Genomic DNA, 19993 nt, shown 5'->3' on the forward strand with positions numbered 1-19993 from the left:
TGACTGCACCATTCAGCCATTGGGGACAGGGCTGCCATTGTCATCAGTGTGCAGGCATCTCTGTTACAAGCTGGTTTTATTCCTTTGGATGTCCCTCAGAACTGGAGTGGCTGGATTATATGACACAGCTAGTTTTCATTTCCAATTTCTTTTTTTTTTTCTTTTCTTTTTTTTTTTTTTTTTTTTTTTTTTTTGGAGCTGGGGACTGAACCCAGGGCCTTTACCACTGAGCTAAATCCCCAACCTCCAATTTCTTAAAGTTTGAAATAATCCTAGATTTACAAACATCTAAGAGTTTTTGGGGAAAAAGTATAAGAATTATTATATAGAGTTCCTGTAATATATATGCCTTAGTCATTTAGTCCACTGTTAACACAGTATCGCGATACAATTGTTAAAGCTAGAAGTCCACATTGATATATTATTAAGTAACTCAGGATTCTTCTGGATTTCACAGCTTTTTCTAAGATGCTTGTTTTCTGTTCCACTTCAAGGTTCTGCCCTGTAGCTTAGCCATTGTGTTGCCCTATCTTTTCTTTGCAACAATTTATTCTCTTTTCTTATTTTTATGTCCTTTATTGTTTCAAGTAGGACTGCCAGGCTATCTCCTAACCTGTGTTTATCTAATGTTTCTCTCATAATTAGACTAGGGCAATGGTTTTTGTTTTCATTTACGTTTTAGGGTGTGTGTGTGTGTGTGTGTGTGTGTGTGTGTGTGTGTGTGTGTGTCTTTAGACAACTAGGGCAGAGGTGTCCTCATCCGTGTTAGAACGTTATGTGTGAGGACAGAGTGACCAGAAGATATGGTTGGCATTTATCCTCTATCACTTGGTAGCTGTAGTATTTTCCATTTTTCAATTGAAAACTTACCATTCTTCCCTTTTCCTACTCTATTCTTCAGATAGTTTGTTATTGCTGTTGTTCTTTTGGGTTTAGTTTAGTTTTGTTTGTTTTAAGATTTATTTATTTATTTAATATATATGAGTACACTGTAGCTGTCTTCAGACACACCAGAAGAGTGTATCAGATCCCATTACAGATGGTTGTGAGCCACCATGCAGGTGCTGGGATTTGAACTCAGGACCTCTGGAAGAGCAGTCAGTGCTCTTAACCACTGAGCCATCTTTCCAGCCCTTAGTTTTGGTTTTTGTTGTTGTTGTTGTTGTTGTTGTTGTTGTTTTGTTGTTGTTTTTTTGTTTTGTTTTGTTTTTTTTCTTTTTTTCTTTTTTTCTTTTTTTCAGAGCTGGGGACTGAACTCAGGGCCTTGCGCTTGCTAGGCAAGCGCTCTACCACTGAGCTAAATCCCCAACCCCTAGTTTTGTTTTTTTAAGACAGGATTTCTTTGTGTAGCCCTGGCTGTCCTGGAACTCACTCTGTAGACCAGCCAGGCCTGAAACTCCCAGAAATCCACCTACTTATGCCTCCAAGTGCTGGGATTAAAGGCGTGCCCCACCACTGTTGGGCTTACACTTGGGTCTTGTATATGCTCCACCACTGAGCTGTGCCCACAGGTGCTATATAGCTCTGACTTGTGTTGTTGTTTGGGTGTTTGTTTGGTTTGGTTTGGTTTTTTTGAGACAGGCTCTCACTATGTAGCTTTGGCTGTCCTGGAACTCACTATATAAACCAGACTGGCCTCAATCTCACAGCCCAGCATCAGATTTTGATGGGTATCAAAAGCAATTTCAAAGGAGAATGCTGGTTTGACCCTATGATGACCTCGGGTTTATAGATTTACTCAAGACATGCCTAATTCATACCCGGAGTTCAGAAAGACAAAGAATCCTCTCATTGAACAAAAGAATGAGCCAAAGTGTATTAACACACACTGGTTAAGCAATGGAACATTATATAGCTCTGAAAATTACAAGATAATTAAATGTAACCTTTTAGTTCCTGGATTCCCAGCTCCTTAAATTCTAGAGAAGTTGAGTTGGGCCACTAACCCGTAGATCATGGAAGCTTAAAGTGCTTCTCAAGGTGTCTCTAAATTCTTAGAAATTTATGTCATTATGACGGTGTCTTCGATTGCTTCCTGCTCCTGCTTTAGTTTTTTTTTTTTTTGATGCCTGCATTGTTTTGCTCTGTATCACCATTTCTTATCATCGTCCTTTTATTGCCTTCTAAATTTTAATTTTTTAGTATTCCTTATATTACTACTATACATTATTTCTACCCCCTTAATGTAACTTCTCTTGCATCTACTCCTACTTCCTCTCAAATTCTTCTTTATAGGTTGACAGACAGACAGACAGGCAGATAGACAGATATGGAGATGTACACCTACTGAATCCATTTAGTGTTGCTCCTATAGCTTGGGGATGACCACTTGGGACTGGATAACTTGTCAGAGGACTCACCCTTAGAGAAGACTGATTCTTCCTCTCAGCAGCCATTGATTTCACAATAGCTCTTCATCTAAAGGCATTGGGTCACATTAAATTTCCCACCAACATTGGAAAGTCATTGTGCAGGTCTCTTTTAGAGAACCATATTGTTGAGATTCATGGGTGCAGTTTCCCTGGTATGAGTAGGAGACTCTAGCAGCAGGTCCTGGTCCTCTGACTCTTACGCTCTTTCTGCCCTCAGAGCCTTAAGTGTCATGCTTGCACTCTGACATTTGGAGCTAAAGACCCCCACTGGCTACTTACTCTCTGCATTGTGACCTGTTGTCGAGTTCTATAATAATCTCTATCTGCTGCAAAAAGAAGCTTCCTTGGTGAAAGGCAGTGCCACACTCATCTGTGGACATAAGGATGGACTGATAGGAAAGCGGCAGTTCTAACAGTCTGTGACCCCTCCAGCTCTGGATGGTTAACTAGGCTAATAATGCCAGACATGAACTCCCTCCTATTAAGTGGGCCTGTCGTCTAGGCAGACAACTCTTGGTCATTCTCAAGATAAAGCACCATTGAGGGTGTCTTGCTGGACTCGTGGTTGTTACTCTTCATAGACTTTATGCTGAGTCTGACTACTGATAGCCATATACATATATATACATGTATATCATATATATAACATATAGTATATATCATATATTATGTTATATATGTAACATATATAATCACTTGTTTATTAAATAATATGTTCCTCTATGGCTTTTCCAAACACCCAGTGTTATTTATTGCTCTGTCCTCCTCTTCTATATTGCACTCACTCCCTAGCTAAAGCCCCTCCCATTGTTTCATTTGCCCCTTTATACCGTCTGTACCCTGCAGTCCTCCTCTATAGTCGTCTCCTGCCCCTCCCCCAACATTACCTTTTTATCTCTCGGAAGTTAATTCATCCCATTCCAAACCAAACCCGTGTCCAAGGCTTTCCACTAGACTGGGGATTAAATGGACATTTGTGGATTGTGGTGAATGGTGTATCTTCTATCACACAGTAAACACATACAGTCCACATTGATAATGTGTTCAGCTACCCAGCTCCCAGGAGTGTTTTACCCAACCTATGCTCAGCTTCCCCGACATTTCTCATCCTGTCTGCTTTGAAATCTTTTATCTCTACAGAGCCCATCTAGCTTCCCTTTCTTTTGGAAACTTTCCAGATCAAATTAAAAAACCCAGCCCAGTTTCTGATTTTCTGCTTCGGATTAGATCAACTGACTCTCTTTGGCAATAGCCTCAGGTATCTTCTGCCTCAGCAGCTTTTGAAGCTACTTCCTACAAGGAGTTCTGGGACCAGTGGTTAACAACTTTCTCTTCATTAATACCAGGAGCATCTATCCATTCAGTCATTCATTCAATTCAACAAATATTTGTTGAGCTCTGGGCTAGAAACTGGGATCATGGATTGCTGATTTAAACAGGATTCTACTGCCGTGGTCTACAAGGTAATTTCTTTTTCACGGTCTAGAAAACTTTGATATTAACACTGCTCGTAGAACCACTAATCTGGTAGGCAAAACCCAGTACCCTGGAAGAGAGGAGGCAAACTCTTTCCTGGGGGAAATGTTTGCAAAATTGTAGATGATTTTTTTTCCCTCTAAAATCATTCCCAACTCAAGTGCTAAGTGTTTACTCTGCGTTCATTCTGACTCATTCTGACTCATCTCCAAAAAACAAAACCAAACCAAACAAAACAAAAAAAATAATAAAAAACCTCATCTTAAGAAAGAAAATCGTCCTGTAAAAGGAAATTAGAAATCTTTAGGCCCAGCAGTTTGACAGCACCCTAGACATGTACATTTTATTAGATATTTAGAAACATGCTCTGAAGTTCTGAGGTTGTCATTCTGCCATGTCATTTTGATACCCTAACAAGATATTTTTAGAGCAAGGAGCCCAAATTAAAACATTATGACAGGGGTTGGGGATTTAGCTCAGTGGTAGAGCGCTTGCCTAGGAAGCGCAAGGCCCTAGGTTCGGTCCCCAGCTCCGAAAAAAAGAACCAAAAAAAAAAAAAAAAAGTGAAATTAAGTGAACCTTCATTAAATGGAAAACTACAGCAAAAATTCAGCTAAAAGCAGGGGAAACAACTACAAAATATGTTGTGAGAACTGTTTGGAGAGCAGCAGCATCAGAGATAAAGAGTTGTTTATGCTCTGTGTGCTTGGAAAGATCTATATCCTGTCAGCCAGGGAGGTAAGGCCCTAGCCTTATGCCTGTTCTGACAGGCCTGGCTGGGTTCCTTGGATTGGCCCAGGCAAAACTAATCCCCCCCACCCCCGCCCCCAAACACCGCTCAGGGAAAGCCCCATAGCACTTGAACTTCACTGAATGTGGTCATGAAGGCTCGGACTTACTTTAATCCCCCAGATACTTGATTTGAACCTGAAATATGGCTAGCTAGACTGCCAATCTTTCTGTCTTCCCCTGCACCTGTCCTCTCAACACTAGCCCTGTGTGGGGCACTCCCCAGTGCCTCTGTTTGAGGGCTTCCATGACTTAGTCTTTAAGACCTACCTTAACCCTCCAAACCACTGTTGAAAAGTGCACTCACCTAGATTATAGCTGTTGTGGCCTGCTTCCTAAAGTCTTTAATGAGTTCTCTCATACAGTTTCAGAGCTTTCTTGATTCCCTCAAGCCCTATTTTAAGTAATGATTCAGACCCTGGTGACCTTGGAGTAAGGGTGCCTTGGCCTCATCTGGGAGCTGTCAGCACTGTTTGCTGATCACAGTACTACGGCTGTGATAGGAATTGAATGTCCTTTCTTTTCTAGGGGTTTTGATAAAACTTTAGTTACATGATTGAATAGTTTTCCTTACAATCAAAACACCTTCTTTAGCAAGTCTAAACATATCCCTGAGTTTCTCTCCAAGGAAAGGGATAGAGGAGATTTCTTTGGGGGAATACAAAGTTTCTGTGCCACTCAGAGATAAGAAGAGAAACAGATCTTCAGATCTGTAAGGCAAAGTTCAAGAAGATACTCAGAACTGCTTTCTATGCTTAATTCAAATAATATAACAAGGAAATTGGAAGCTCTGCCTTGTGGACCTATGGTAAGGAGGCACACAATTACTATGAGACCAGTCCAGTCAGTATAGTAGATGATGCCAGCCTGCATGAAGTGAACTGAGGGCAAACTAATGGGCCTCGGCTCTCACACCCACCTCATGGATATCTAATAAACATGGTGAGTAGCTTTTTAAAAAAACATTTTGGGGGGAGGGGTGTGTGTGTGTGTGTGTGTGTGTGTGTGTGTGTAGAGTGAGTGTGTGTGTGTGTGTGTGTGTGTGTATAAATCAGAGGACATGTTTGTTTTGTTTTGTTTTTTTGAGACAGAGTTTTTCTGTACAGTGCTGGCAGTCTTGGAACTTCATTTATAGACCTGGCTAGTCTCAAACTCAGAGATCCTCCTGTCTCTGCTTCCCAAGTGCTGGGACTAAAGGCATGTGCCACCACCATCTGGCCAAAGGACAGTTTTGAGAGTTGATTCTTTCTTTCCACATGTGGGTCCTAGTGATCAAACTCAGACTGTCAGACCTGGAGGCAAAGCCCTTATCCACTGAGCCATCTAGCATCCCATGATTTATAGCTTTTAGGATTATATTATATGCAATGAATAACATTGTTAGATGAGTTAACTTGCCCTACAGAGTAATTTTATTCTGATCAATTGAATTTTGAAGAATGTTTCCCAAAAGTACTGGATTTGTGTTTGGTTTTACTGTTGTATTTGAGCCATTCCTCTGGCTGTTATCAATTGTCTGTTCAGGCTACTCCCCATGCTTGATAATAAAACCATTGTGTGAGCAGGGCAGCCAAGTAGAGATTACGACTTGCTGGAGGCCTTTGGAGTGAAAGGGAGGTGAGAATGAATGAAGAGACCACAATGGTTAAGCCTTTTATTTTTAAAACTTTTTGATTCTTTTCAAATGTAGATGTCTGTCTGTGTGTTCACATGTGCACACACAAGCAATATACACATGTATGTGCTTATTCAAATCTTTTAAAATTTTTTTTCATTTTACTTCATATTACATGTCACTTTTAGGATGATGTGTGTGACAATTTGTGTTTGTGGTCTGGGGTTTTCTTCTTTTCTTTTTCTTTTCTTTTTTTCTGAGTCAATATCCATATAGCCTGACTAGAGCTCAGTCTGTACAGACAATATAGGCCAGGCTGGACCTGAACTTGTACCAGTCCTCCTCCTCCCTCCTCCAGAGTGCTGAGATCACAGGCATGTGCATCTGGTTTCCATAGTGCCGGGCATGAAACCCAGGACATTCTGCATGATAAGCAAGCACTGTGCTAACTGAGCGACTTCCTGAATCCTGTGTGAGGTTTTAAACCTTTTAATAATGCTATTTAGTTCTCATGCATAGTTTTTTTTTTTAAAGACGTCTAGCTAGAGTGCTGCCTCCCCCACCTTTTAGTGATTCCATTTAGATTCCTTTCATGTACGTATTTTACTCTAACAGTAGCAGGCTTTCATACGGCCTTCAATGGGTCTTAATTGTTCATCCCCATCTTCCTTCCCTCACCCTTCCATCCCCTTCTCAGTTTGTCCTCCCACTCCAGTCTCCCCACTGCCTCTTCCTAACAATATATTTTTAAATTTTGGCTTTTGAGACAGAATGTTGCTGTGTATACCAGACTGGCCTTGAACTTACAACAGTCCTGCTGCTTCCACCTTCCTGAACACTACTATTACAAGATCCCTGCCCTGGCCAGCTTATAAGGACAAAAAAAAAAAAAAAGAAGCAGAATGAAAAAAATCCTCTTGGGTATTTTGAAGCGTACACTCTAACGCCTTTTTCAGTGCATATCCAAAAGAGGAACTGGGCCACACATGCTGCTTCTCACAGATCAGGAGGGTTAGCCATAGACTAGCACTTGAACATGTGTGACAGATATGTGACATAACATTTTATTTATCCATTGACATTTCCAGAATAGTTTCCAGAATGCCAGATTATCAAATCCTTTTCTCCTTGAGGCTATCCCTAGAATGGACAGAGGCGATGCATGTTCCCCATTTCCAAACACATTGTTTACCGAGATACTATTCTCTATAAAGTATCTAGGAGGCTTTCTTTTGCCTTTCTCTTACCAACATAATTGTCCTCAGCTGTGAGATAATCCTCAGGGAGCAGGTCTTCCAAAGTTAAGGCAGAGAAGTGAGGACTTTGATTGTCCCCATCTCCTCCCCACAATTTGCTAAACATAATAGTACAGAGAATAGTTTAAGAGTTTCTGGACAGAAAAGGAACTCACCAAAACCCCAGAGCCTCCTGGCCTCCAGCCTTAGAGCTGTTAAGAGCTACCATGCCCTGTCCTGTGCGGCTAGATGGGCAGAGGGAAGTTCTATTGGCCGAACCAGAGGCCACTAAAGAAGAGAGAGAACATGATCAAACTGAGCGACAGGCAATAGGTCCGGGTGACGGAATCCAGCGTTCCAGGGAAGACATGTCTTAAATGAGTAAACTGCAGCTGCAACGGTCTTTGCACCGGGCAACTCGTTGCGCTAGCTGATGAAAGACACGAGGGGGCGCTGGTGCCCCGGTAGGGACGAAGCAGTCCTGACTGAGCATCTGAGTGCCCACCAGCCATCCCTACGGATCAAGACGCTGCTGCTCGTATTCGCTATACCGCCCAGGCCTCCCGCTGGCATGCAGGAAAAGACAGAGCGCTCCGAATCCAACCAAAAGCCTTGCATCTGTTTCAGTGGCCACTGACCTAAGGCAAGTGAAAGGACCTCAGCCACCCAGGTTCATTACGAAACAGGGTCACCACTTGGCGCCTACTCCCAGGAAGGTTTTGGTGAGATTAATGAAATACATGACGGCTGGTACTTTTGTAAATATCCTTAAAGCAACCCAAACATCCCTCAGCAAAATCAGTTTATTAACTCGGTGGCTACAGGGGGCTAGTAGTGTATTTCAGTGTATTTCCATTCGCTCTTTCAGCACACCCTTTAGTCCTTTGTTCTGGAAAAGACTGTTACAACTCTCCCCTCCCCGCCACCGCGCCCCCAACACACACACTTTCAATAAGCCTCCGGATTACCTACAGAGTGGTATTCATCCAGGAAAATGACTTGAGAAACTTTACCGGGGTTTAAAATCAATAGCTTCTAGCCAGACGTGTGTGCCATTTGGTCCTAGTCAGCTGTGAGCACTGACCCCCCAAAAAACATGGGGTGGGGGCAGCACACCTGGCTCACTTACTCACCCAGCCCAGATCCCAGCTGTAGGAGATGGTTGGTGGCCACCCTGAGGCATAAGTGGACAGGGTAGAGAGGGGCCTGAGCTCTGTGTTGGCAGTTGCCATGGTTTTGCTCCGAGTTCTGGAGCCAACCTGCCCACTACCTGGGGCACTCAGGTCACAGAAGCAGTAAGTTAGAAGTCTGCGGGGGACCTGAGGAGTGCTATCCTGGAGCCTGCTGGCCCAGCTATTGAGATGGAAGCCTCAGACTGGCAAGTGGGTGAAGGAGATAAGCCACTAGAGAAGGTGAAGTGAGGCTGGGATGTGAGGGAGGTAGGAAGGGGCTGGTTTTGGGAAGCTACGAACATGAAATTCAAGGAAGGAGACAAGAAGAGAAAATGGTAGTTTGTGTGAGTTAGCAAGGGCCCCAAAGAACAAGAGAACATGATTTCTTCAAACAGTTAAGCTAGGGTATAGCTCAGTAGTAGAGAGCTTGCCCTAGTCTTGGGTCTCATTCCCCAAGAACCACAAAGCAGGGATAAGTAGTAGACATGTTTATCAAAGATGTGTTTCTTCTGCCAAGATGATGAGAAGTCCCATTTGATCATTAGTTATAAAGGCTTACCCATGTCCATGTGAGCATACATATGTGTTATGGCCTGCGTTACAGTTCCGTGGCTGTGGTTATGGAGTTAACCAGGGTCCACACTCTCCACAGTTGGGAGGAACCTGTCGTCCCACCTTTCCCTTTCCACTAGCTTCCCTTCAGCGTGCTCTGAATGCGGGTCTTCCTCTCCTGAACACAAATGGCAAGTAATCCAATCGTTCTGAAAGGCTTTGAAAATGTGGGGCGTGAGCGAATTTAATCCCAGTACTTAGGAGGCAGAGGCAGAGGTGGATGGATCTCTGTGAATTCAAGGCCAGCCTAGTCTACAGAGTGAGTTCAGGGACAGCCAGGGCTACAGGGAGAAAGTTGTTTCATTGTTTTGGGGCGGGGGACGAAAGCAAACAAAATCCCAAAACATAAACAAACAAAAACAAAAAAAGAAAGAAAAAGGAAAATGTTAAGTTTCAAACCCAGTGACACCAGTCCAATAACCCTGTGCTCTCTAAGTCAGGAATATTTCAAACACTTCGTCATCACCAACTTTCAGTTCCCTTTGCTCACTTTGTGTCACAAGACCCCTGTTATCACTACCGCCTTTCTTTATTGAGTGCCCTTCGGGGTGCACACCATGATGCTAAAATTTAGAGCAGCATAGACGTGGGCCTGGCACCTCAGTAGGTACAGATGACAGAAGTGATTGCTGCCCATCCCCCTGAGGAGTCACAGAATTCTTTTAGTGCCTCAGAGTTCTCAATTATAGCCAGAGGTAACGAGAGCTAACCTCACAGAATTTGTGGGCAAGAAAATTAATTAGTAAGTGTTTGTCAGGAGCTTTACAAAGTTTGCCAGTATAGCCAAGAATTATTATGAAAAAATAGGTAAAATATTTTAGGTTTTCCAAGCAAAGGTTTTCAAAGATTTTTTTTTGTTGATTTGTTTGTTTGTTTGTTTTGAGGGGGGTCAGGCTCACTGACCTAGCAATGTTCTTTTTTTTAAAGATTTATTTATTTATTTATTTATTTATTTATTTATTTATTTATTATATACAAATACACTGTTGCTGTCTTCAGACACACTAGAAGAGGGCATCAGATCCCATTACAGATGGTTGTAAGCCACCATGTGGTTGCTGGGGTTTGAACTCAGGTCCTCTGGAAGAGCAGTCAGTGCTCTTAACCACTGAGCCATCTCTCCAGCCCCTCCCCCCCACCCCCAAGCAATATATATATATATTTTTTTTTTTGGTTCTTTTTTTTCGGAGCTGGGGACCGAACCCAGGGCCTTGCGCCCCAAGCAATATTTTTTTTTTTTTTTGGTTCTTTTTTTCGGAGCTGGGGACCGAACCCAGGGCCTTGCGCTTCCTAGGTAAGCGCTCTACCACTGAGCTAAATCCCCAGCCCCCCCAAGCAATATTTTAAGAGACAGATCACAGGGAAAATAAAGAAGGCCTTGGGTGTCATTTGCCAATATCTTCCCAGCACTGGTTCTCAGGCCCATGCCCCTCTCTGACTGTGCCACCTCCTTCCAGGTGGGGAGTGTTCCCTGCTTAGAGAGGAGCTCCAGCACCGTGCCCGCCGGAGATGTTCTGGTCCGTCATGCCAAGGGCCTGAGCCAGGATACCTTCAAAATTGTAAGAAGCCAGCCTGAAATCTTGTTTCCCTAGCCTGGGAGGAACCAGGAGGATTCTGACCTATACATCCCACCACCTGAGCTGTCACAGGCAGGATGGAAATGGGGTGGGAAATTCACCAGAGTCTCGTGACCACACAGCCCTTTGTGGTCCGTTAGGAACCGTAGTCAGGCCAATTTGTCAGGCACTTGGGTCTGTCCACCTGCCTTTTCTCCATACCCCTCAGCCCCTCACCATGCCTGTGACCTCCTCAGTGTAAAGAATATCTGAGGCCTCTGAAGAAGTTCCTTCGAAAGTTGAACCTGCCCAAGGACCTTCCCCAGAAGAAAAGGATAAAGTACACGAAGCAGAGCCTTGAGGCACTAGGGGACCACATTAACACCTTTCTGCAGCATTACTGCCGAGCCTGGGAGATCAAGCACTGGAAAAAGTAGGCAGCTGACTCGCCTTATCCCACCTCTGTTTAAGATATGCTATTGCCAAGAGTCTCCAAGGGTTGAGATCCTGGGAAATAGCTGATGTTTAAAGAACAGGTCCTCTAGCTGTCAGGGTAGCACTGATTGTACCTTAGCTGTACTCACAGTAGACAGAAGCCTTTCCGGAGAGCCTCCCAGTGCCTCAGTGGGCAAAGCATTTGTTACTAAGCCAGATGATCTGAGGTCTAGCCCTTGGACTCATGTGGTAGGAGAAATGCACTCTTATTGGTTGCTCTCTGACCTCCACACATGCACTGTGGCAAACACACACACACACACACACACACACACACACACACACACACACATTTTTTTTTAAGCTTCTCCTAAGAAGAGCCCTTTCCCCTCTGGGTGAAGAGTTGCTGGGTGCAGGCATTTGATACCAGCACATGGCATTTCTGTCCTGGTCTCCATCCTTAGCACCTCAATCTGAAATTGAGGAAGCACCTTGTAGCCTATTTCTGCCAGGTAGATCCCGGTCATAGGACAGAGCATAGGGAGACAAGGTTCCAGCCAGCCTCTCTCAGCCTGGTCTCTGGTTTCTCTGTGCAGAATGCTCTGGCGGTTTGTCTCCCTCTTCTCGGAACTGGAAGCAAAGCAGCTTCGCCGGCTCTATAAGTACACCAAAACGAACCAGACGGCCAAGTTCCTGGTGAGGCGTTCCAGAAAACTCCTCTGAGTAGGAGTTTGGTCAGTGTGCTCTTAGATAATGAGGGTAGGACCCTAGCTCAATCCTTATTCGGTGGCTCTCAGTTCCCTTGCTCCTGGACACGTGGACATGCTTACTTCTTGAAATCAGAAAGAACTTCAAAAGATGTGATTATATTAATATTATAGCTATTAATATTTACTAGAGATTATAGATAAGGAAATCTTAAGCATATATTTACTAAATTCTTGAAAATGAAAATAGCTATTTTATAAACAGATATTCTATGAAAAATATTTATGAAAAAGTAACTGCTTTTCAAAAAAAATTCAGAAAGTAGTCGTGCTATATTTTGCAGCTTTCTCTAGCATCCAGCTCACGGAGGCAGCTGCATTCGCAGGTCAGCCTCAGTGGTCTGTCTCTTATGTAGGAAAGAACAGAGATTCTTCTTTGCTGTCATTCCAAAAATATGACATACAGTAGTTTCTTAATTGTGACGTGGAATTTGAACCATATTGATAAACTTTTTAAAAAATTAATAGACTTTGTTTATTGTTTTGAGAGAAGGTCTCACTTGAACCCACTTTGTATCACATAGGCTGGCATCAGATCTGCAGTCTGCCCGCCTTGGGCTTAGTGCTAGGATCCAGGGAGTGTGCTACTCTGATCAGCTAAAAATAAATAGACTTCTAGCCAGGTATGCTGGTCACATCTTCAATCCTAGCACCGAGAAGCAGAAGCCAGCATAGTTTTGTGATCCACGAGTTTGAGGACACCCTTGTCTACATAACAAGGTCCAGGCCAGCCAAGAGTACACAGACCCCTTCACAAACAACAACAACATTAGTGATAATGGACTCAGAACCACTTTAAAGGACAGTCAATATGAAGTTCTTCCCTATCCCGAGAGACGGTCTTTAGGTACATTTGTCAACACTAGTGAGACATCAATAGATTCCTATCAGAGATGGCAGCTCGTTTGTTTACATTACGACTTGGGTTTCATGCTGTACATTTTCTTCAGTCTCTAATTTCTAAAACTTTTTAAATTAACAAAATTAACATGCTAATGATACATCGAGGTTTGTTGCTCTGATCATATTCATTCTCCACACTGTTCTCGGACCAGCACTCTCCAAGCGATCCTTTCTCAGCTCACTCCTGCTCTCTCTCTGTATGTGGAGGGGGCAAGGGCTTGTGAGCCCCCCCCTTTTTTTTATATGTTAAACAGATCTTGCTGTTGAGTCCTGGCTGGCCTCAGGCTCCCAAGCGGTGGGATTATAGGCATGCAGCACCCCCCACTCCTGTCACAGGGTTTGGTGGATGTCCTACCATCACTGTGTCTTCCAGAGTAGGTAGCCTTCCCCAGTTTTGTGTGAGCCTCTTGCTTCCTGAGAGCTCCTGGCAAACTGCTGTACTCAGTGACTCACAGATTTGCCTTCCTGGAGCTCTCACTGCTGAGGTTGTACGACACACACCTGGGCAGGGCTCTGCCAATGAACTCTGTCCTGTCTCCTCAGAATCCATTGCTCAGTCGTTTGCATGTTAAACAGACCTCATTTCCAGGCCTCTCTCAAAGCTTCAGTACAGATTTTGATTTGAGTTTCTGGTTCAAAAGAAGCCTGCCAGGCCTGGAGGCTAACACCTTCAATCCCAGCACTCCAGAGGCAGAGGCAGGCTGATCTCTGAGTTCTAGGTCTGCATGGTCTACAGACCAGGGTAACACAGCAGGACCCCTTGCCCCTTCACTTAGAGAAAAGATGGGGCTATGCAGGTAAATCTGCAGTGTTCTCTTGCCTACTTGTGACAAGCAAGGCTACACTCGAATAAACACCCTACGTGACAGCACTGTAAGTGGCCTTTGTGTCAAGCACTTTCTGTTCATTCCCTCGATCTTTACAAGTAACTCTAAGTAGCAATTAGAATTATTACCCACAATTCATAAACGAAACATCCAAGTACAGAGAGGTGAGACAACTGTGCCAGAGCACACAAGTGGGAGACTGCCAGGATTCAGTCTCAGGCTGCCTGTGTGACTGCCTGCCTGCCCTAGCCTCAGGCTGCATGTGTGACTGCCTGCCTGCCCTAACCTCAGGCTGTCTGTGTGACTGCCTGCCCTAGCCTCAGGCTGTCTGTATGACTGCCTGCCCTAGCCTCAGGCTGCCTGTGTGACTGCCTGCTCTAACCTGCTTTGCCAGCCCCTCCCCATCTCTGCATCTCTGCTGTTCTTGAACATGAATGCTTAGATTGTTTTGTTAATCCTTTTTCTTTTCTTTCCTCTTATTTTTATTTTTGCAATGCTGAGACTGAATTCAGGGCCTCCCACAAGTAGGCAAATGCCACTTCGGATTTACCTACATAGCCCCATCTTTTCTCTAAGAGAAGGGCACTGGTCCTGCTGTGTTGCCCAGGCTGACTCTCACTCCTGGGCTTGCGTGGTGACTTGACTCCATGTCTTTGACTCTAGTAGTTCCTTTTCTAACTATAAAATGTTGCCATTGCTGGGTAGGGGTGGTGGTGGTCCATACCTTTAATCCTAGCACTTGGGAGGCAGAGGCAGGTAGATCTCTCAGTTCAAGGCCAACCTAGTCTACAGAGCAAGTTGCAGGATAGCCAGGGCCACACAGAGAAAGCCTGTGTCAAACAACAACAACAACAACAACAACAACACACACACACACACACACACACACACACACACACACACACACACACAAGTTGCCATTATAGTGACTCCTGGATTTCTTGGCTTCATTGGCCAGAAAAAACTTCAAAAATATATCTTCAGGTTCTCAGTTTAAATTAAAACCTTTTTTATTTTAAAAACAAAACAAGCACAACTGCCTCGTTACAATAAGGAAATAAGACACACCACTCTCAAAAGAGATTGAAGGTACAGCCATGAAATAAAAGGTGACCTGGCTGTGAGGGCAGCAGCACACTTGCTTGGCACATGAAGCCCTGGTGTCCACCCTCAGCACTGCAGGAAGCAAAGGAGGAGATGCACCTGGGTGCCGAGGTCACTGCACTCTGTGGGTGGACACAGGAGGGCTGTGCTTAGACAACTCAGCATGGAGAGCCTCACCCGGAAGACACAGGTGGCAGCCTGGCCCACCCACATCATCCGTCTCTGTGACTCTCACCTCATTCTTTAGGCTAAGCAAAAAAAAATCCCATAGTTCTCAGCAGCTGGGTGCAGATTGATGTCTATATGTAGGTGAGGGCTGGCACAAACCAGGTCAAGGCCCGTGATTGGACAGTAAAAAGTAAGGCGGGGACAACGCTTTTGTGAGGCAGGAGAGTAGGGGAAGGAGGGAGAGAAGAGTCAAGATGGAGACGGAGAAGCATGACCCAGATCCAGGTGGTCTTAAATGGCCCCAGGTGGTTATGGATATTTGTTAAGGGATGGATTTCTATAGGTAAATTTATCTTACCTAGGTGGGAGGTTTTCGGCTTTATTAGTTGGTTGTGAATTTATTGTGTGGCTGTATTTGTGGATTGAGAATTTAACACATAAATCTGATTGATAAATTACAGCTTACTAAGTCGTGATTTCACCGGGTAGTTGGGAGTTTGCACCTTAACTACCAGGGGGAGGTTGCTGGGAGTGTGGGCAGAGTCCATGGCAGGGAACCATGATAGGCCAGCCACTGCTGGACTTCTAGAGCCCTGCTTTTACCGGGAAGCTGGAACCAGAGAGTTCGCGGCTAATAGAGAGCTGCTGGGAGGGATAGTGACCAGAGATAATTATGGTTAGTTCCATATGGCTCTCCCGTGCCAGCACTAACTGTAGGGACCACCTGGGTCTGAGAGTACTTGGGGGCAGCGTGGAGCTGCTGAGATAAAAGTACCCCGCAGTGCCATGTGACCCAATGGTGCTGGCATCAGCGCAGGATAAAAGGTTCAGACTTTTTAATATTTACCTCAACAGCTGGGGGTGCGGTTGGGTGATCCTCTCCAGTGTCTCCTCAACGATGGACCCAATTTCAGGTCGCGCTCTGCCCCTTGGATGCACCAGAGAGATCTTTGCTCGCCAACCAGGAGGACAGTCTCCCCAGGCTCTGCAGTGCCTGGGGGTTGCATGGAAATATCAGCGGCATGAAGGAGAGGTTGTCCAAGATGCAAGCCCCTGGCCAAGAGGCTATCTTGCTGGATGAGTCAAGGTCCTCACACTGTTCCAGAGGTGATGCCCACTACCTGAAGAGGGGCTGTGCAAGAGAGTGAGGGTGTCTCTCACACAGGCTGGAGCCTCCTCTGTGAGCCTGGCAGCTCTCTTCCTTCCAGTCTACTGTCCCTTCCCTCTGTCCTTTCCTTCCCTTCAGTCTCTTTTCAATTTTGGCTCCTTTCCAGACATATTCACTATAGAATCTTTTAAATATGTAGCCAAGTGGGGAGGGGACAAAGAGAACTCACTGAGTACCCAGAGGCCAGTGCTGTTACATTTAACGTGTTCCTTCAGTCCCAGCAGAGGTCTCAAAGTACATAGGACTTGAATCCTTTTTCTTTTTAAGTTAGCCCTTTCACGTAGGACTAGAAGCAGGGTGGAGACAGTTTCTAAGTGCTGAGAGAATGGATATTCAGGAGGTGTCTGGGTAGTAGTGGCAGGATGCCCTCTCTGATGGAGTGGGACAGAGAAATTGAAGGGACCCATCCTTACGGGGATCTAGATGGCATGGACACAACCTTCCCAGCTTCTTTGGCCTCAGTGGTGACCGAAATGTCTGACTCTCTGCACCAGGGCCATGGAGTTAGGAGATGGAGCTAGGCCAGGTAGGGACCTGCTGTACACTAAGGCACAGAGGCCTGGCATGCATCTGCCTCCACACCGCTAGGACTGGCTTCTGTGCCACGGTGAGCTGTCCCTTCTTGGCTACTGTTGGGGAAGATGAAGGCAAGCAAGGTGACAGAGAGAACTCAGAGTGGGGTCTGAAGATGGACTCAGAGGCTCTTCGGGAGGCATGGCTGGTTGGGTCTCCCTCACAGCTAGGCATGGCCGTAAGTGACACAGTGCAGATTGTAGAGGTGAGGTATACGTTGGGGACGCTGGGGGAAAGCCTTGGACAGTGGACTGAGAATTGGAGATCAAACCAAGGGGGACATGCACTAAGTACCACATCCTTGAGTAACATTCCCAGTATCTTCAAGCAAGTATTTAAATAAGTAGTCACACACAGTGGCTTGTGCCTGGAATCGCACACCTTCTGGAAGCCTAAGTCAGGACAGTTGCCACGAGTTTCAGAGCAGCCTGCACTGCATAGTTACCAGATCAGCCTAGGCTACAGTGTGTGAGACATTATTAGAAAGCAAACATGGGCTAACAAAATGGCTTAGTGGTCCAAGACCTTGTCATTGAGCCTCATGACCTGAATTTGATTTTTGGGATCCACAGGGTAGAAGGACAGAACTGATTCTTCCCACAAATTGTCCCATGACCTCCATACACATATACTGATGGTCCATAAATAATGTAATTTTGGGGTTGGGGTTTTAGCTCAGTGGTAGAGCGCTTGCCTAGGAAGCACAAGGCCCTGGGTTCGGTCCCCAGCTCCGAAAAAAAGAACCAAAAAAAAAATGTAATTTTAAGAATTTTAAACAAGGGCTAAGAGATGGCTCAGCGGTTAAGAGCACTGACTGCTCTTCTAGAGGTCATGAGTTCAATTCCCAGCAACCACATGGTGGCTCACAACCATCTGTAATGAGATCTGGTGCCCTCTTCTGGCCTGCAGTCACATATGCAGGCAGAATGCTGTATATAAAATAAATAAATCTTTAAAAAAAAAAAAAAAAGTCCAGGCCTCCAACTCTGAGCTACTGCCCCCATGTCTTCGTCAGGGTTTCTATCCCTGCACAAACATCATGACCAAGAAGCAAGTTGGGGAGGAAAGGGTTTATTCAGCTTACACTTCCACATTGCTGTTCATCACCAAAGGAAGTCAGGACTGGAACTCAAGCAGGGCAGGAAGCAGGAGCTGATACAGAGGCCATGGAGGGATGTTACTTACTGACTTGCTTCCCCTGGCTTGCTCAGCTTGCTTTCTTATTGAACCCAAGGCCACCAGCCCAGGGATGGCACCACCCAAAATCACCCTTGATCACTAGTTGAGAAAATGCCTTATAGCTGGATCTCATGGAGGCATTTCCTCAAGGGAGGCTCCTTTCTCTGTGATAACTCCAGCTTGTGTCAAGGTGATACACAGACCTAGCCAGTACACCCCACGTTTTAAGGATTAGGGTGATAGACCACCTGATCTAAGTGGAAGTGGTGGTGGTGATCAAACCCCAGGCTGCATGCATTCTAGGCAAGGATTCTACCAACTGAACTATGTCTCCAACCTACTTTTAATTATTATAAACAGAACATTAAAAAAAAAAAAGATCGGAGAGATGGCTCAACGGTTAAGAGCACTGACTGCTCTTCCAGAGGTCCTGAGTTCAATTCCCAGCAACCACATGATGGCTCACAATCACTTGTAGTGGGATCTGATGCCCCCTTCTGGTGTTTCTGAAGACAGCTACAGTGTACTCATATAAATTTCAGCGGTGACCGCTGTGTGGGCTGCTCACAGCAGGTGTCCCACCTGGCCACATCTCAGCTGACCAAACTTGCTGCCTTTTTACCTGACCTGTTGAGGGTTTCCCATGGTCTGATGGTCCCTCTTACTTACTTTTGGCATTTTAAACTTATCTCTTTACCTATAAACAGATAAAATGTCCTGATGAATTTCTCTCTCTCTCTCTCTCTCTCTCTCTCTCTCTCTCTCTCTCTCTCTCTCTCTCTGTGTGTGTGTGTGTGTGTGTGTGTGTTTCTTAGTGCTGGAGCTTGCAGAGATGGGAGTTGTGGGCATAGCTCAGTAGTAGAATGCTTGTAGTATATGTGAAGACCCGGGTTCAATCCCCAGTAACACACACACACACACACACACACACACACACACACACACACACGGCTAATGAAAATGTTAGAGGTTAGAAATGGTATGGAATTCCCCTCCCCACGTTACATGAGGAGGGCCCTTCATCTGTGGTCTACCTACAGGGACAGACATGTTTCTTTGGCACTGTGTTCATAATCCAGTTATTGATTAAAACATGGCAGTGTCGTCTTCCAGCAGACCTGTGTTTTCAAATCACTTGCAATTAGCATTGAGAACTGAGAGGGGCGCAAGGGAAGTCAAGCAGACTTGGGTTTGGTCCTGACCGCGGCTCTAGCTTGTTATAAAGCGTCAGATTTGCTGCAGCCTTGCTCTTTGCTTGGGCAAGCATCCTCACCTGTAAACTGAGGGCGATACCATCTCTCCACCTCCCAGATCTCAGTGGAAAGCAAGAATAAGGGACACATCGGCAGTGAGACAGAATTTCCTTATCACTATCCTTTCTACCCTGCAGATGTTACCGAGGCTTCTCATAAGCTGTGGTGTCATCGGGCCCCTCTCTGGCTTCTGTTGTTTCAGATTCTTTAATGAAACTTCCTCAAAAACCAAAGCTGAAGAAAAAGAGGATTAAGGAAAGACCAGAGTCTCCCAAGAGCTACTCATAGGAAGACCCACAGGGATGGAGGCCAGCTCCCCTGGCTCCCTGAGCACTTGCATGTATACTCTGGAGAAGGAGGGGGTTGAAGAGGGTAAAGACAATTTACTCAATTTTTAATTATAAATAAATGGTTTGGGAAATAATAATCCTTGAGACAATTGAACTTTACTTGTGTGAACCACATTTATCTTTTATTTACTTAAAAATATTTGAAGCCAGGGTTGGGGATTTAGCTCAGTGGTAGAGCACTTGCCTAGGAAGCACAAGGCCCTGGGTTTGGTTCCCAGCTCCGAAAAAAAAGAAAGAAAAAAAATATTTGAAGCCAGACTTGGTGGTCACTCCTTAATCTCAGCAGAGGCAGTTGGATCTCTGTGTGTTTAAGTCCAGCCTGGTCTACACAGCCAAAGCTATACAATAAAACCCTGTCTGAAACCAAAAAATATTTGGAGCCACTTCCTACGTGGCAGGTCGCCTATCTTTGCAAAGTAAATAGATGTGGTTACCTGTG

General features: G+C 44.9%; 2 protein-coding genes across 8 annotated transcripts in view; one reads left to right on the forward strand and one right to left on the reverse strand.

Moving 5' to 3' along the window:
- Window positions 1-8667, reverse strand: part of Usp32 (ubiquitin specific peptidase 32) — a 184699-nt gene extending 176032 nt beyond the window's left edge. For both annotated transcript variants that reach the window (XM_017597308.3, XM_039086041.2), the window contains exon 1: window positions 8621-8667. The gene's annotated coding sequence lies outside the window, so the exon portion shown is untranslated. The remainder of the gene's footprint in view (window positions 1-8620) is intronic.
- Window positions 7865-19631, forward strand: Chct1 (CHD1 helical C-terminal domain containing 1). 6 transcript variants are annotated; one of them, XM_220804.10, is made up of 6 exons: window positions 8712-8899; window positions 10729-10830; window positions 11085-11260; window positions 11859-11958; window positions 15946-16138; window positions 19407-19631. In XM_220804.10, the coding sequence occupies exons 1-6, from the start codon at window positions 8849-8851 to the stop codon at window positions 19490-19492; spliced, it is 708 nt and encodes a 235-aa protein (XP_220804.5). In that variant the 5' UTR covers window positions 8712-8848; the 3' UTR covers window positions 19493-19631. The 6 variants fall into 6 exon arrangements, with proteins under 6 accessions (XP_038943585.1, XP_038943583.1, XP_038943584.1 ...); XM_006247061.5 differs by having other exon boundaries at window positions 8728-8869; XM_039087655.2 differs by lacking the exon at window positions 19407-19631 and having other exon boundaries at window positions 8660-8899; window positions 11859-12021; window positions 15946-16082.
- Window positions 19632-19993: the final 362 nt, after the last annotated feature.

The sequence above is a fragment of the Rattus norvegicus genome, chromosome 10 (assembly GCF_036323735.1).
Source record: "Rattus norvegicus strain BN/NHsdMcwi chromosome 10, GRCr8, whole genome shotgun sequence".
Classification (NCBI taxonomy): domain Eukaryota; kingdom Metazoa; phylum Chordata; class Mammalia; order Rodentia; family Muridae; genus Rattus; species Rattus norvegicus.

What these genes read in the sequence shown, in the direction of transcription:
- Chct1 (XM_220804.10), top strand. Translation starts at nt 8,849, where the DNA reads ATGGAAGCCTCAGACTGGCAAGTGGGTGAAGGAGATAAGCCACTAGAG. An exon ending in GAGATAAGCCACTAGAGAAG is followed by an intron (nt 8,900 to 10,728) that starts GTGAAGTGAGGC and finishes ACCTCCTTCCAG; the next exon opens with GTGGGGAGTGTTCCCTGCTT. An exon ending in GAGATCAAGCACTGGAAAAA is followed by an intron (nt 11,261 to 11,858) that starts GTAGGCAGCTGA and finishes TTCTCTGTGCAG; the next exon opens with AATGCTCTGGCGGTTTGTCT.